The 18,306-nt window shown below is 42.1% G+C and overlaps 1 protein-coding gene across 2 annotated transcripts in view; it reads left to right on the top strand.

Annotated features, from left to right (window-relative positions):
* Nucleotides 1-17,970, top strand: part of LOC120518611 — a 32,617-nt gene extending 14,647 nt beyond the window's left edge. The window contains exons 3-6 of one of the 2 annotated variants that reach the window (XM_039741486.1): nucleotides 679-984; nucleotides 1,524-1,856; nucleotides 12,935-13,021; nucleotides 17,194-17,970. In XM_039741486.1, coding sequence (XP_039597420.1) covers nucleotides 679-984; nucleotides 1,524-1,856; nucleotides 12,935-13,021; nucleotides 17,194-17,237 — 770 coding nt within the window. In that variant the 3' untranslated portion in view covers nucleotides 17,238-17,970. The remainder of the gene's footprint in view (nucleotides 1-678; nucleotides 985-1,523; nucleotides 1,857-12,934; nucleotides 13,022-17,193) is intronic. The other variant, XM_039741487.1, reaches the window with a different exon arrangement.
* The last annotated feature ends 336 nt before the right edge of the window (nucleotides 17,971-18,306 follow it).

Consider the following 18,306-nt stretch of genomic DNA (forward strand, 5'->3'; position numbering starts at 1 on the left):
CCAGTGCGCCATTTGTGGGAATGCCAAAGTGTGCGATGCAAGTATCAGTTGCATACGTTGTTTCTGTGTTCTGTTACATGATACAAAAATAAAATGTTTCTAGTTGTTTCTGGTGTATGATGACATATTGTGAATGACCTCTTGCAGTGCCGTACTGTATGGCAGTCGTCTAGCTCAGAAGAGAAAGATCAAACTTTGGTGGTTTGTTGGGGTACAGGCCTCAGAATGTTGACAGGGAAACTGGCCTCAGATGTGGCACCAAGGCGGTCAGTGGCCAAGTTTAGTGACTTTATTATTGTAGAGAAAAGCCAAGCAAAATGACAACTTTTATTGGCTAACTAAAAAGATTACAATGTGTAAGTTTTCGAGGCAACTCAGGCCCCTTCTTCAGACGAGAGGTAATACAGAAACTGGAGTTCCCTGTGTTTATACACACACACTAGGACAAGAAACAACATTGATAAATCTGTAAATGAGAAATCTTAAATGTAAAAAATTAATAGATTCCTTGTTAAATGAACCCTATAGCCTGAAGGATGGTGTTCTGTACCCCACTGGGGCTCAGGGCTTGTGTCTGTCACTAACGTCTCTGCTTGAAGTAGCAGCCTGACAAACTGAGGTGGTCAGCCAATCAGAGGCAGAGCTTTGAGATAACGCGGCCTACTGTCTGTCCTACAGGCTCACTGGAGAAGCCGGACCTCAGTTTGGACGTGAAGTCACTGACAATAAATGGAAGGCTCACTGCTCACTGTGCAACAAACGTCACTCCTGGTCGAGTAACCTGCAGCCTGTATGTAGGAAACACCTCTGTGACCTCAGAGAGGACGACTGGAGACACGTGTGACTTTGAGGTGTCCTGGAGTCAACTGGACGGAGACCCGGTCACCATCAAAATAGTACAGCTGAGCTGTGATTATCAGCCCAACGGAGGCACAGGGGATCAACGCTCACCCCGCAGTGACCCCAAAGAGCTGCTGCTATTAGGTAAGAAATGTCACAGTAGTTACATAAAACTGCAAAGTGGTGAGGTGGTCATTCAGACATGATGAGCCCCTCAGTGCCCTCTTTAGTTTTTACAATGCCAGTGGAAAAGTGGGAACTAGATGACGAACTTCCTGTTGTCCCCCTTGAGTCCTGGCACCAGTGATGCCCACTCTTCTCTGCTGTGAACGTCAGCATTGAAATGAGGTGAGGGCAGGTAGATAAGAACAACGTCCTCAAAGGTGTGGACGGGTCAGAAAGTTCAGCTGTGGACCTTGAGGGCACCAGGGTTCAATATGAGGCCCAGGTTACCAGAGGCCAATCTGAATTCATCAAAGCAGTGGAGTGAGTGCTGTGTCACTAAGTGACCCGAGGAGCACATCAAGTGTCACCAGTGGCCACTGCTTTCTGCTGATGTGAGAGGGCAACTGGCCTGATCAGCTGAGAGGCTGTCCCTGTGCCCCCCCCCAGTCACCTTGTGCTTGGTGGCTCAGACTGGACTCCATTAACACAGGACTCTTGACTTCTCTCTAATTCTTTAGTTCCATTACAGAAGGCCACCCTACAGGTGACACCGACATCCATCACTCTGGAGGAGAAGATTCAGATTTCCTGTGAAGTGAATAAAAACCACATTGGAGTGAAGTGCCAGCTGTATGACAATGAGACCAAACTGGAGGACGGGCAGTGCAGGTGGACAATGACAGGGAGGCAGCTGATGACTGGGACTGGGCCTGGAATGGTGCTGCTGACCTGCGACTACACGCTGGACGTGTGGCAGAAACAACCAGATATTAAAGATCAATTTGACACATGCAGCGACAGAGTGACAGTGACTGTGACAGACCCTGGGCCGAGTCAGACCCCACGGACAGGTAAGGACTCATCCCAGTCTCCTCACTCCCTTATCGGCACATCTCAGTCCAAAAAAGCTGTAAGTACGGAGGGAACACAGAGCTGTGGTGGGCTACAATCGGGGAACACAGCCCAACGGAACGGCTGAATATCAGTCAGTCTGAGTAACTCGGGGACACTGGCGTCACACGGGGTGAAGCGGGTGGTCTCTTTATATCACGCCTCTCATCTCAGCCACATTCAGATCTGTGGTTCGGCCGCGGTGCTCCCCCTCATGTCCCGCTCCTGCACATTTCACTTGGCCTTCACTTGAAGGCCTCTTGTCTTTATTGTTAACATATTTCTGGTGTGGTTTTGCTGATACTTGTCTTCATTTATTCCTTCATATCATTTTTCATAGTCTGATTCTTTTCATGTTCCTGTCACATAAAAAAAGTTTAATCTGTTCTAAAATTCACTACACTTGATCAGTTTGTGAAATAGTGAATGACACTAGTGTCACACAATCTGACGCTGAGAAGACCTTTAATGTGAGTAAATGAAAAATATTAACACACGGGAAGTACAGTAGAGACGTGAGATATGAATACACAACAGGAGGTCTGAAAATCGAAAAGTAGACGGACCTGGGAGTCGTAGTGGACTCGACGCTATCAAGTGCCAGACAGAGTTCAGAAGCCATTAAGAAGGCTAACAGACTGTCAGGTTATATAGCGCCTTGACATGTGGAGTACAAGTCACAGGAGGGTCTGCTCAGGCTTTATAACACACTGGTGAGGCCTCATCTGGAGTCCTGTGTGCAGGTTGGGTCTCCATAAAGACATAGCAGCACAAGAGAAGGTCCAAAGAAGAGCGACTCGGCTGATTCAGGGCTACAGGGGTTGAGTTAGGAGGGAAGATTAAAAGAGCTGAGCCTTTACAGTTAAAACAAAAGAAGATTCAGAGGAGACCTGACTGAAGTGTTTAAGATGATGAAGGGAATTAGTCCAGCTGTGGTGGGCTGGCGCCCTGCCCGGGGTTTGTTTCCTGCCTTGTGCCCTGTGTTGGCTCCAGCAGACCCCCCGTGACCCTCTAGTTAGGATAAAGTGGGTTGGATAATGGATGGATGGATGGAATTAGTCCAGTGGATCGAGACGGTGACTTTAAAATGAGTTCATCAAGAACACGGGGACACAGTTGGAAACTTGTGAAGGGAAAACGTCACAGAAACATTAGAAAGTTTTTCTTCACACAGAGAACCACAGACACTTGGAATAAGCGACCAGCTAGTGTGACAGACAGGAGGACTTTAGGGACTTTCAAAACTCGACTTGGTGTTATGTTAGAAGAGTTAATTTGACAGGACTGGCAGCTTTGTTGGGCTGAATGGCCTGTTCTCGTCTAAATCCTTCAAATGTTTCCTAACCTCAGTCGTGGGGACCCCCCTATGGCTGCAGGTTTTTATTCCAATCAGCTTCACAATCAGTGACAACACCTGATAACGCTGAGCTCATTTTATTAGCTGGGCTTTTTTTTAGATTAGCTATCGATTGAAATGCTGGACTCTCTTTTGTTCATTTCATTCTATTCTGCTCTTTCTCTGTGCAGTTTTCCCCTTTTGTTGTATCTTATTAATGAGAATTAAAAACGAGCCGAGCAGACACCCAGAAAAACAACACACTGAATAATCGAAGGTGGCAAATACGTTAGCGTCAGACCCACTAATTATTAAATAAAGGATTAATTAAACAATTAGAACACCTGGAAAGTAGAATGAAAACCAAGATGAAAATATTGTTAAAAATAACAAATACAGTATTCCCATATAACTGCTTGGAATATTTTATTTTATTTTTTTTCCAAACTTAGTTTTCTAATTTCTATATTGTTCCCAAAACACAGAACTTGAGAAATAACACATCACTTAATTAGCCCAGGAGTCCAAATAAAAACAGAAGCTGATTGGAATCAAAACCTGCAGGCACAGGGAGGCCGCAGGACGAGTTTAGGAAGCCGTGGTCTAATGTGCTCCGAGTGTGATTATTAATCTTCAAGGCTGTTAGATATCTGCTGCTGACTTCTAAAGAGTCTTACTAGAGATCTCCACAGGCCTGGCTTCTGCTAATGGAGCGTCCCAGCCTAAGAACGAAACTCCAAAATGGTGGCACCGATTCAGAAGACACGGCGAACAAAAACACCTAACGTTGAATAAAACTTCTGCTCGGCTACTGAGGATCAATAACCGCTAAATCACATCGGCTCAATGCTCCCTTCAAAACATTCACACTGAATAACGGGCGGAATGAATGACGCACATAAATGATTATTAGTTATCTGACTCGTGGCGCGAACGAGACCCCCTTCACTGCGCTTACAAGTACAGGGTGGTCCCGATCTAGTTACGCACATCCAGATCGTCTGGGTGACTTTGATGTATGCGGGGACGATTCCAGTTCGGCGTGAAGACGATTCTTCATCTTGTCAGTTCGCACACTTCTCGATTGTCTGGGATTTTTCGGGTGATTTTATACGTAATAAACTTAACGTAATGAAAATTGCATAATTATATCTGGACCACCTTATAGAAATGTCTGCGGTGAAAGCCAGGAGGGTCTCCATTGAATGTTTTTCAAGATAAACACCGCAGTGGGTGCCGAGAGTCTCGCCGAATGAAAATGAAGTATACCTGAAACGTATAGCAAGGTACGTTCACATATAATATAAACTATATGTAGTTCAAATATATCTATTTAAATCTGAAATAAAAATGAAACCGACATATTGGACTGTAACAAGCATATTTCCAAACACTTTTCGTATAAGACCTGCTGTGTGCTCAGTCACGGCTGATCCTTCAACTGTGCACGTTAATCTCCGGCTCTCCAAAGAACTCCGTCTGTTAGGAAGTCCTTCAAGTAGGCAGACGTGTCGCCAGATGTGAGATGTAAAGTTATTCTACACTGAGATGTGGACCAAGGTTATTATAGTTTTGCCTTTTGACAATGGCAGCAGTTTATTTACACGCGCATTGCAGTGTCGGCTTTCAGAGACGAACTCATCTGCTGCTTGGGTAGAAACTGTAACTCTCAGTACATCTCGAATATTCGATCCCCCGTTCATGAACACAGTTTCTATTAGTGGAAAGTTAATATCCTGTACAAAACTAACAAATATATTAGTTTTTATTTCTATATTTTTTGAAATATGACCTTACTTGGAAATTCAGTTTAGTTTTAGTTTTCCTTCATCGTAAGATGATTTTAATGTTTTAGTTTAGTTTTTGTTTCACAAAGACATTTCTATTTTATTTTTATTTATATTAGTTTTAGTTTTAGTAATTATGGCATGGAGTTCCTATGGAGTTTAGTTTTGTGTCACAATCAGGCAGAACTGTACACTTAAGGGATTTGGATACGAGTTTAATGTTAGTGGAAGCTTACTGCACTATTTGGTTTACAATCTGGTTTTGATTTTGTCTGATAAAAATTTTCCCCAAATCGCAAATGTTTTTTTTTTAATCAAAACTAGATAGTGAATATGAACAATTTTAATAAAAAGTTTTAAAATATTTGAATTCAAAACAGAAACAAAAATATCACGAAAATTGGGCTTAGGAAGAACAGGACTTTTAGACTTGAATCAGTGTGCAGACCCCACATAGTGCAGTATTGAGGGAAACAAAGAACAGCAAACATGTAGTGTGAAGGTTAGGGGCAATGAGACTTGAATAGCCCAACATAAAGGACAGCAAACCCATAATGAGCAGAGCAAGAGCCACAAAGTCCGCTTTCTGTAATGCATCTAATTTTGCTTGCTTTTCAGTGTGCACAAAACCATGCTTTTATCAAGGCTTCGCTCGGGTAGTCGAAATGATCAGTCGTAGGAACGCGCTTTATTCCGACTCTAACATTTTTGTAGCTGTGATGTGAGGTAATAGGAGTACAGATAGGCATAAAATGACAGATAGCATCTGAGAGTAAGAACAATAAGCGTATATACATTATCTAAACCGGTTTATCCAGAGCAGGATTGCAGGAAACCTGGAGCCTACCGCAGCAGGTTTGGATGTAAGGCAGGAAAAATCCCCGGTATGCAATGAGGTTGATGTTAAGAACAAAAAGAATATGATATTTCAACTATCTATATTGACAGAGAGAGAGAAACATGAAAAGAGGGAGACAAATGTTTTAAAATGTAATTCTGCTAATGGATTACTTTCACAATATTAGGTATTTTGAGTTGAGAATATGTACTAAAAAAGATAAATGAATAAACATAGAATAAATACAAAAAAACCCATCGTGTGTTTAGTTTTTCATCACTTGGCAGACTCTCTTCGCCTACCTACCTTTGTTTGTGTCGCTTCACTGTTAAACAACGTTTTTAAAGCAAAAGTGATCGGTCAGCAACAATATGCTGATCTTGTATGATGGATGACCTAGTCAGTGTCTCAATCAGTGCCGTTTTATTTTCAAAAACCAGGAGTGGTCTCCCGTACACTATCTTGTATACTTGGATATGGGGATGGATATTTGAGGTGTAAACCACAAGACAATTATTATATTTTTATATTATGTACGTTAAGGAACCATCAACATATCAAATTGATAATATACAAGTAAAGTTGAATAAATCGGACTCTGCAGCTGCATGAATAAAAAAAAAATGGGTTCAGGTAAAGTACCACTTCCGGGTGATGTATTTGACCCAAATACACATTTACAATTGTAGTGTAACAACCACATGCTGTCTATCTAGTTGCGTTTTTGAGTTATCGTGTTTATATACACACAGACACACTTGCACACACATACCATTTCAAGAAACTGTATTTTTAGACTCTGGTAGGTCTATAACGTCAAGATTCATCAAAATATCGAGGTTGAATGTTTTCATGATTATTATACTTTTTCTATACCTCGTATATGAGAAAGTAAACACGATTTCTCCTGTGCGAAGTGGCAGGTGAATTGCTGTCGACAAAAAGCAGTCACGTGAGAAATAAACTGAAATGTTACTCACTCGTGATTTTTCTCTCCATATGGTAAAGGTTTTGTTGACCAGCACATTCTGATTTCAGCCGTTTGAATTACATCTTGATATACAACAAGCGCAAAGAAAGGCGGCATGTAAATCGCTTTCTATTTCACACGCTTTACACACCTGTATTCAGCTTGCTCTGTCACCACAAATTCTGTTTTTAGAGTTTAACTTACAAAGGTTAAAGACTAACGGCAAGAATATTCATTCAAAAACGAAAACTAAAAATATTTTAGTAAATTATTATTTTATTTCAGTTAGTCTTTCCAGCTACTTTAATAGTTTTATTTAGTTTTAGTTTTTCATTTCAGTTTTGTTAATTATTTTATTTCAGTTTATGAAAACGTTTTTTTAATAATAGTTTCAGTTTTGATTTTAGTTTTCGTTAACTATAATAACCTTGATGTGGACTGTGAGCTTGATGCTCTTTGACATTTCAAGAAACTGTTTAAAAAGATGACAATGGCAGCAGTTTATTTACACGCACATTGCAGTGTCGGCTTTCAGAGACGAACTCATCTGCTGCTTGGGTAGAAACTGTAACTCTCAGTACATCTCGAATATTCGAGCTCCCGTTCATGAACACATTTTCTATTAGTGGAAAGCTAATATCCTGTACAAAACTAACAAATATATTCTTATATTGGCACATCTGTATACTTTGAAATATGTTGTACATTATAGGTAGAATTTACAGTATATTTAAAAACTAGCAGAATACCCGCGCTTCGCAGCGGAGAAGTAGTGTGTTAAAGAAGTTATGAAAAAGAAAAGCAAACATTTTAAAAATAACGTAAGATGATTGTTAATGTAATTGTTTTGTCATTGATATGAGTGTTGTTGTCATATCTATCTATTTATATATATATATATATATAGCAAAATAGCTGCGATTGGCAGCGGAGAAGTAAAAAGAAAAGGAAACATTTTAATAATAACGTAACATGATTGACAATGTAATTGTTTTGTAATTGTCATGAGTGTTGCTGGCATATATATATATATATATATACACACACACACAGACACATATATAAACATATATATACATATAAACATATATATACACATATATATACAGTTATATATATATACATATACACACACACATATATACATACTGTATATACAACATATACATATCTACATATATACTGTATATACACATATATATACAAATCTACATATATATATATATATATTAGGTGGGACTCGATTAAAAAATTAATCCAATTAATTAGAGGCTGTGTAAGAATTAATCTTGATTAATCGTATGTAATCGCACACGTAAATTTGCCCCAAATCGCAAATGTTTTTTTTTATTTAAAACGGTTTTAGTGGGCTTACAGAATCAAATAATAGACATGGACATGAATATTGTAAACTGAAGCTGTTTTAATTTCTGAAAAAAAGCTTTAAACTGCATTTGAATTCAAAACAGAAACAAAAATATCATCCCTGGTTAAAATTGGGCAGACTTAAAAATAAAGTGGTAGTTTAAGTACTTTAAGTACATTTTCAGAATAGTATTGTCTTTAAATAATAATAACCAAAATTTCACCATAAAGTGCAGTTTTTCTTCTTAAAAAAATAAGTCAGAAACATAAAAGGTAATTTGACCAGCTTACTCTTTAAACTCTGAGTAACATTAGCCAAAATTATTTTGTACATTAGGCTAAAACAGTGTGATCATTGAACATTTTGTAATTAGATGTATTTAGAATTACTAACGGTCACGGAAGTCCAATGATCCCCAGTAAGAGCCACAAAGTCCGCTTTCTGTAATGCATCTAATTTTGCTTGCTTTTCAGTGTGCACAAAACCATGCTTTTATCAAGGCTTCGCTCGGAAGTCGAAATGATCAGTCGTAGGAACGCGCTTTATTCCGACTCTAACATTTTTGTAGCTGTGATGTGTGCATCAGTGTAATGGATGTACCAGGAAATCATGCATTGACAAAAGTTCCCGTTTGCTTGGAATTGAAAGTGTGATTAAATGCGTTATTTTTAACGCGTTATGGAGTACATGCATCGAAGCTTCTCATTGTGCTTGTGCTAAAAATTTTAAAAATAGCGTAACATGATTCTCGTTAACCTAATATTTTTCATACGTCCCAAACCAAGGAGATGGGAAGGTAAAATGAATCGGTAGCGCGTACATAGTCAGTACATCCCTCTCGGGAATCGAACCTCGAATGTCGGCGTTAGAGGCTTAAGACTCTACAATTGCCACAGCGTGTGGCTTGTCTATGCTAAAGTATGTATTGTAGATCGGGTATATATATACATTTATATATATACCCGTGTATCGCAGTGGAGAAGTAGAAGTTATGAAAAAGAAAAGGGAACATTTTAAAAATAACGTAACATGATTGTCAATATACAGTAATTGTTTTGTGAGTGTTATTGAATGTTGCTGTCATCAAGGATTTGATTATCATTATTTCTTTCAATCAGGCTCGTATTTGTACGATGTGTTCAAGTTACATTCCGTGTTTGTCAATCGTTGTAAAGATAAGAGGTTTCATTCATCGATTAGTTCCTTACTGCATCAATAAACAGCTCGTCTTCCTTTTTATCTGTGATGTGACAAACTGCATGCACGGGTTTTTTTACGCTGTCTTCCTTTAGCGGGACATTGACTTTTTCCACCGTGTGCTTTGTTTCCACAGTAGCTGCATTTATGAATATGCTTATCAGACGCTTCATATTTTTGCTGCCTTTTCAATTGTGTAATTCGGTTTTGTTCAGCTCTTTGGAACTGTTGCTTTTATCTGTGCACTGCGTCAGTTCACGTGAGCCACTCGGTGTACTTGCATCGAAGGTTCCCAGCTGTGCTGGTGCCATCTCGTGCTATGTCCATAGCTTTATTTAATGTTACCTTAGTCCTGGCACTTAAAACTTTCTCTCGCAGTTTCGCTGAGTTTGTGTCAAACACCACCCTGACCATCTCATCTTCCTCTCCATAAGCACAGTCCTTCACCCGTGAATATTTACCCGTGGCAGTTTGCTATTGGATTGCCGCTGACGGATGGCCTTATATGGGCAGGCACTAAATTACAAACGCCAGCGGCAGCCTGTCTATGAACTTAATTTAAAGTGTAGGTTTACATCGTGCTTTGTTTCCGAAGTAGCAGAACTCGCTTCTTATTGTTTCGCTGCCTTCTCAATTATATAATGCATGTTTTCTTGAGCGCTTTTTTGAGGTCTTCCTGGTTTTCTATGTACTGCGTGATTACGTGAGAGGCGTGATGATGTCACACGAAACTCCGCCCACGGCGTTGAAGCTCATCTCCATTACAGTAAATGGAGAAAAACTGCTTCCAGTTATGACCATTACGCGTAGAATTTCGATATAAAACCTGTCCAACTTTTGTAAGGAAGCTGTAAGGAATCAACCTGCCAAATTTCAGCCTTCCACCCACACGGGAAGTTGGAGAATTAGTGATGAGTCAGTGAGTGAGTGAGTGAGTGAGGGCTTTGCCTTTTATTAGTATAGATATCTTAATATGTATGAGTTACAGAATATTCTCCATCCATCCATCCATCCATTATCCAACCAGCTATATCCCAACTGCAGGGTCACGAGGGTCTGCTGAGTGAGCAATATATTTTGAAAAATGCAATTTAAAAGCAGTAATTTAATGTTTTACAGTATATACAGTAATAAACTTCAAGATATTGTGATATATTTCTCCTTGAAGTATTTTATAATCTATTCTACTTATATTTATTAACTAGCGGTCTCCCGCAGCTCTGCCCACGTAGCAGTAAAACAAGACAAACTTTGAAAATCAATAAAAAAAATGTAATTCTGGCCAAGCTGAAAGTATATACTGTACGCTCTTTGGTCAAACGCTGGCACTGCATCTGATCGTGTTCAGCTCTGACGGGAGAGCGTCCGCCGTGTGAGGAGAAGAGCACATGGCCGACCGTGATATCTCTGGCAATGAGCAGCTACCCTCTAAAACACACGGAGCTCTGATCTCGCAAAAACGTCAATCGTTACTCCTTAACAATCTGTAGATGATAATGTCTGCTGAACAAACAGGAATCTCTAGCTAAGCGGAGGCAAAGTGCACTCCAACACGTGGCGAGAGGTAGAGCGGCTTGAATGGAGGCTGACGTTTGAGTGAGTTGGGCCCCCCACTCCCCTCAGCCTGCTGCGTGTCTCTCAGGTTCGTGCAAATAAATCAGTGCCGCAAGTGAACTTAGATACTTAGCACGATGAGAGAAATCGCAAAATCAACCGGAGCGTTCAAGCAAATTATAGAAAAAACCTGATTTAATCTTTTAAGTAGTTCTCTCGTGAAATGCAAACAGACAGACAGACAGATGTTGTACTTTATATATACTGTGTGTAGGTAGTGATAGCCAGTTATTTTCTAACCTGCTTAGCCCCGAGGGGATCGTGGGGGTGCTGGAGTCTATCCCAGGTAATGGAGAGCACAAGGCAGGGACAAACCGTAGACAGGGAGCCAGTCCATCGCGAGACACACACACACACGCACACACACACACACACGCACACACACACACACACAAGCCAGTCCATCGCGAGACACACACACACACGCACACGCACACGCACACACGCACACTCACACGCACACACACACACACACACACACACCACACACACACACACACACACACCACTCACACACACACTCACACTCACACATCCACTCTCACTCACACACACACAGTCACACACTCACACTCACTCACTCACACACACACACACACTCACACACACACACACACACACACTCACACACACACATACTCACACACACACACACACCACCACTCACACCCACTCACACTCACACACACTCACACACATACACTCACACACACACACACAGGCCAATTTAATGTCACCAGTTCACGTAACCTGCATGTCTTTGGACTGTGGGAGGAAACCCACAGAGACACAGGGCGACATACATACTCCACAATGGCAGGACACGGGACACAAAACCCCAGTCTCCTTACTGCGAGGCACCAGCGCTACCACTGCCCCACCATGTTGCCCCTAGGCAGTAATATATTTTTTAAAATGTTATGTATATTTTTCTAAGGGTCTTACCCATTTCTTTCTTTATTTTTGCTGACACTTCTTAATAGGCAGTCTGAGTCTTACTTCTCTCCCCATAATCCACCACATTAAACTTATGAATGTGAAGTTTTTTTACTCTTAGGACTTCTCGAGGTAATCAGATTCTCCCGTCATTAAGATGTTCACCAAACACAAAACTGCTCAGTCCTTAAGAGGGACTGGAAATCATTCATTCATTCAGTGCATGTTAAATAACTGACAAGCTAATGATATTCCTTTGTCAAAGCAACTTTTTAAAGATAATTTTTCATTTGTATATTTTATAATGTTGTAGTTCCGTATGGAGCATTCATGCAGTTGTAGCGGCGCTACGTTAAATGAACTACAAATCCCAGCAGCCCCGGTAGTACTTCACCAGCTCAGTTGTCGCCGGGGTTGCTGAGTGAAGTACGGTGTGGCGCGGACTTCAGAGGTGCACTAGAAGGAGCCGACAAGAAACCTCGATTGTCCGTCTTTTGTGTCTCACCGCTGCACCCCGATATCGGATTACTAAGGTTTCCTGAGGGTTGCAGTGTTGGTGTCCCGAGCCTGATGTTTGTGTGGTCTGATCAGAGTTGAACGTCTTTGTCTGCGGAGCACTCTCAACACCTGCTGTTCTTCACCATCACAGTAGCAGGAAACTTGACATGTTATCCTGATAGTCGTCCACTTGGCACTTCTGATTATTTGTCACCTCCAATCCGCCTCTGCACCTGCACCAGGACCTTCTCTTTTTATATCCGTGGTTTCCTTTTCTCAAATCCTGCCTACTACTCCACATCCCTCTTCATGCTGTTCTAAAATGGTGACCATTGGGCTACTGTTTAGCTTCTAACCTCACTTGTGTAGTTGACACCCTGGTGATGACTTCAGGGCTCTCATTTCCCTTCTTCTTGGCTTCCATTGGCCACTGATGTCTCCTCCGCTTTCCTTTTTTTGCTCGTCCGTATCAATGAGGTCTCCTGTTGTTTTTCAGGTGTCACTTTGTGGATTGCTGTCAGGGTTTCCCTCTCCCTGCTCTTCATCGCCTGGCTGACGGCCCTCTACGTCTTCGCGTCTCGTGGTGAGTCTGTGATCTGCCTTCCTCCGTTCATAAGTGACTGGTGGTCAAAACCACACTGTCATACAAATGTGAATTGTCCCACTTGGCCGTCTGTTAGGGAGAAGGTGGGATTCTATGGGGTTGTGACCTCCCCAGCTCCACTCTGTCCTGCTGAATTGTGAGTAACGGCTACATTTTAGAGTGGCACAGTAGTTAGCGGTCCTGACTCATATCTAAGTTTAAATGTTTAAATGTTTTTATATTAAGGGGAAACAGGAGGACCACCCAGCCTCAATATTACAAACATGAAACAATCGTTCAGTTGAGCGCACAGACTGCCATGTTCTACACTCAATTCACATTTTAACAGACTGATGGCTCAGACACTGAGAGGAGACGTTCAGACGCCATCTTTGAACAGAACTCTGTTTTAGACTTACTTTACATTGTTCAGGTACCCATTTCCTTTATCATTCCAGCCGTACCCCATTAACATGTCTATCGAGGTGATCACCATCGATCAAAGAGCTGTCACTTACCGAGTGGTTTCCATGTCCGGAGATGGCACCTACCTTTTCCATTCTCTTTGTTACATATTGCACGGCCATATCAGGCTCACTCTTGATATCCATTGTGTCTTATGTATTGAATGACTGGGAGAGGTTCAAGGTGTGGACTGATGACGTACAGGAGATAATTAGACTACACAGGAGCACTAGAAGAGTGAAATGCTTAATCCTTCACCTATGGATCTGCATGTTAGTTGATGGCTGCCGCTGAATTGTTCGGTTGTCGCTTTCAAGTGTACTGAAATGGCCAAATATTTTACACCTTTGGACAACCGCCAATGCCTCTTAAACATCTTAGACTGACAGATGACGATTTCAGTAGTGGACACTTTGATGTTTATGAATGTTTAAACTCTCAAAAGCTGGATGGTGTCCCTCAGTTTAAAAGGTTTACTTTTCTTCTTAATAAACATTTTAAGGCAGTACGTAACCGCTGTGGCGGCACGGTGGCGCAGTGGTAGCGCTGCTGCCTCGCAGTTAGGAGTCCCGGGTTAACTTCCCGGGTCTTTCCTGCGTGGAGTTTGCATGTTCTCCCTGTGTCTGCGTGGGTTTCCTCCCACAATCCAAAGACATGCAGGTTAGGTGGATTGGTGATTCTAAATTGGCCCTAGTGTGTGCTTGGTGTGTGGGTGTGTTTGTGTGTGTCCTGCGGTGGGTTGGCACCCTGCCCAGGATTGGTTCCTGCCTTGTGCCCTGTGTTGGCTGGGATTGGCTCCGGCAGACCCCCGTGACCCTATTTGGATTCAGTGGGTTGGAAAATGGATGGATGGATGGACGTAACCGCTGCAAAGCGAAGGTATTTTGCTAGTATTAACATAAAAGAATGAAACATCAACACAGAAGACCGCAAAACAAAGATCTGATCCCCGAACAGCTGAATATTTGAGTAACACTGGGGGCACTGCCAGCTTATGTTAGAGACTGGATGGTCAGGGTTGGCACATCACAATTTACCCTTCTTACTGTTAACCCCTGCTGTGACTCAGGGGTTTGGAATTCTGTGTAAATCCGGTTAAACCCGACTCAAACGTTGCTGCTTTGTGGCGTTAAACCTGAACAATGCCCAGGATGGTTTTCTGTTGCCATCTTAGCTGGTAAAATAACATCACATTGTATAAAATCCTGAATATTTCAATGTGTTCTGCCACTTTATGGTAATTCGAAGGTAACTCATCAATATTCATGAGTGGGTGGAGCCATCAACTAAAAACACAACAGCAAATGAAAAGCCATAAGGCCAGCTTTGTAACAAACTGAAAGTGACCCATTGCTCAGAGTGAGTGACAAAGATGACGATGTGAATCGGTCACCAGACGTCGATATGGGCCGTGAAGCTGACGCCTGTTTGGTGCATCCCGACCTGCCATGTTTCGGTGATATTCATGTTTGGTGTTGGCTTCGTACCACTGCAGATGACACATAACCACCTAATTGCCCATTTACAGGTAAGCCCGGTCTTGCGATGTCCGCTGATTAGGATCATCTGGACACTTTAAGGTTTGTCGATGATACGCTGGTGAAGAAAACAGTCATTGAGACGAACTGCTGTGCCAAGCCACATCAGAAAAGTCACAGCAAACTGTTTGACGTCATGGTCACTGGCAGCCTGTCACTGCAGATGACATGTGGGTGCTTTTCAGTCTCCTGACACTGCAGGAGCTTAGTGGGTGGATCAGTGCAGAGCTGGTAGTGGTCCACAAATCGGGTGTTGCAGTCCTCCATTTTCAGTGAAGTAGTGAGTGAGCGTCATTATAAAATATCTGCATTTCACTAATGATGAAGACTGTGGTGAAGCCAATCACCCAGCACTGAAACCGTACAAACTGTGGGAAGCATATGAGGTGAAAATCAAAAATAACATCTGGAATATTGCAAAAGAACCTTTCGATGTCTGCTCCATCTGAAAACACAGCGCACAAGGCGCACGTGGGCACCAGGCAGGCAGAACTCCTCTACTGGGACTATGGCGACGTTTTGGAGTTCACATGTTTCTGTTGCACATGATAACATTTTTTAATTGTTGAAATAAATTCAATGCTTTTGGTTTGTTTTTCTGGGTGTAAATATGAAGTGCAAGTGACAAAAAATTTAAAGGTGTGACGTGCAAAATTAAACAAAGTGACGCACACACTTAAGGTGACGTGCAGAATTAAATGTGGTGCCGCACAATTAAACAAGGTGACGTGCACACTTAAAAGTGATGCGCACATTCAAATGAGGTGTCACACAGAATTAGATATGAAATGCTCACAAATGGAGGGGTGACAACAAGTAAAAGTGTACGGTACCGTGACAAATCTAAAGGAAAACACTGATTGTGCCAACAGTTTGTCTGTCAGTCCACAAGGGACGTTTCCGGTTAAGTGGTGCGCTGAGTGAGGGAAACTTAATATCGCATTCTAGTTTTGATTAAATTGTTGGTCATCACAGTTCCCGAGGTATGTACTGTCACAAAATGGACGCTTGGTGGCGCTGTTGCTCACCTTTACCACAACAGACAGTACGCAAGACACGGGATAAAACCACTAAGAATCAATTTTAATTTCTTCTTTTTTCAATGTTGTGTCCCAAAGCACTACAACTGCCACAATAAACAATAAATCAATAATCCCTAATACGATTCTCTCCTCCCAGAAGCTCCATCACACTCCCTCCCAACTCTGGCTCTCTTGTTGGGTCTCCACTAGTCCTTTATATAGTCCTTGACCCGGTCAGATGGAGACTTGTATTTTCTTCAGCCCGGAAGTACTTCTGTCCTTCCGTCCCCATGAATCGGGAGTACTTCCGGGCTATATTGGAAACAGAAGTCCCCCTGTTTCCCTGCAGCGTCCCCTGGTGGCACCCACGGTACCCAGCAGGGCTGTGAGGCCGAACTTCATCTCCCATAGTGCACTGCGGGAATCCGGGGCACTGCTAATCTGCAGGGAAGTTGCCACCTAGCGTCCTGGGGGTTTCGGCTGGATCGAACTGCCGGCTGTCCATCACAATACATGATGGTGTACGTTAACAGCCTGACATCCATTTCTTTTTTTCGTCATTGAATGTGCGCATCACCTTAATTGTGCAGATCACGTTATTTAATTGTGCAGCACCACATGTAATTCTGTGCAGCCGCCTTGGTTGAATGTGCGTGTCACACCTTTAAATTTTTTGTCATTTGCCCTTTGGGGCCACCGTATATAAACCTACTGCTAAGGAGGGTACTGTGAGAGGGGACAATGGAGAAGGAGATCTTATGAAAAAAAAATATTAAGAAATGAAAAAGTCAAAATGCTTTTGGTTTTATAGGAAGTGGTACAGAGAAATAAAAAAAACTGTACACCTTTGAGTATGGAGATTTGTAACGAGACATCCTCTGAATTTTCTTTTTCGAATCTTCTGTATTAGAAAGTGCATTGGAGGGGAGCAGCATGCAGTCTGCCATCTAGTGGACAATAGGCCAAGGTGCAGCTCCTTTCTTAAACCAAAGTGTCCCAAAGAGAAAAGTGCTAAATAAAAACTGCACCACTGTGCCAACCTCTGATAGCTACAGTTATAAAGCCTACTTACTGGACGTGCACCAACCTGAGAGAGGCAAGATGAGAATTTCTGATTTTCTTTTTGTATTTTTATTTTTGTTCCTAGATCTTAAAGCACAATGCCAAGACTTGAGACCCAGCAGAGAGTAAATGATGGCTCTGAGAAGGATTTGGCTGCTAAGTGTGTGCTTGCTGAGTGCTTTCTGTCTTGTCAGTCGTGGACTGTGCCACCCAGTGTTCTGTGCCATGAGTGCTGCCCACCCTGATGAGTTCCCAATAATGTGCCATGTGTGCCAGACCAAGGCAGCGGCGGCCAATCTGAAGGCAGGACCCAGCCCAGCATGAAGTCCATGGAGGCCCCTCTTCATCGGCCCACTCATCCCAGCAGGCCGCATGTGGGAAAAGGAGAATGGAGGAACAATCAAAGAGATCTGATCCATGGATTCACGTCATTTATGTGACATAAAAACATGCAACAGGTGGAGGACTCTCAGCCGTGGTGCTCGTTTTGTGATTTCTATCCCAGGGCTCTTCCCCTGGCTTGGCTTCATATTCAACTTTTATGTCTCTTTGTTCATTTTTGATTTGTTTATGCGCATTATTCTATGCCTGTGTTACATCTGTGGGCGGGGCCACCTGCCAATCACTGCCAGGACCTGCCCCCTGTCCTATAAAACCAGAGGGTCTCCCACAGTTCCTGGTGGTTCATTTGGAGATTTGGTGAGTTGCTTGTTGCTTTATTTTATTTTGTGTGCCTTTTAGGATATTTTGACCCGGCGATCTGTTTCAGATCTTTGTATTGGGATTTTGTTTGCCTGGATTGCCTTTGTGCTCTTCATAGTGTAACAGAACATTTTGTGAATAAAAATTTGTACTTGATGAAGACCTTGGCCTCATGTATAACTCTGTGCGTTGAATTCAAACTAAAACACGGCGTACGGACAACAACAGAAATGTGCGTATGCACAAAAAATCTAGGTGTCTAAAACTGTGTATGCCAAGTTCTATGCACTTCCTCTTTGTAAATCCCAATGAACGTGAAATGTAACAAACATTCACACACCTTCAGCCCCACCCTGACTCCTCCCAGAATTTTGCACATTTTAATAAGCAAATCAATATAAATATCACTTTCCATTCAGTTTTTGGTTAAAAAACAGTGGAAGAGAGAGGAGAAAGAGGTTAGGAGCAGACACTGATACAGCGCATTGCTGCACCC

This window comes from Polypterus senegalus, chromosome 18 (genome assembly GCF_016835505.1).
Source record: "Polypterus senegalus isolate Bchr_013 chromosome 18, ASM1683550v1, whole genome shotgun sequence".
NCBI lineage: Eukaryota > Metazoa > Chordata > Cladistia > Polypteriformes > Polypteridae > Polypterus > Polypterus senegalus.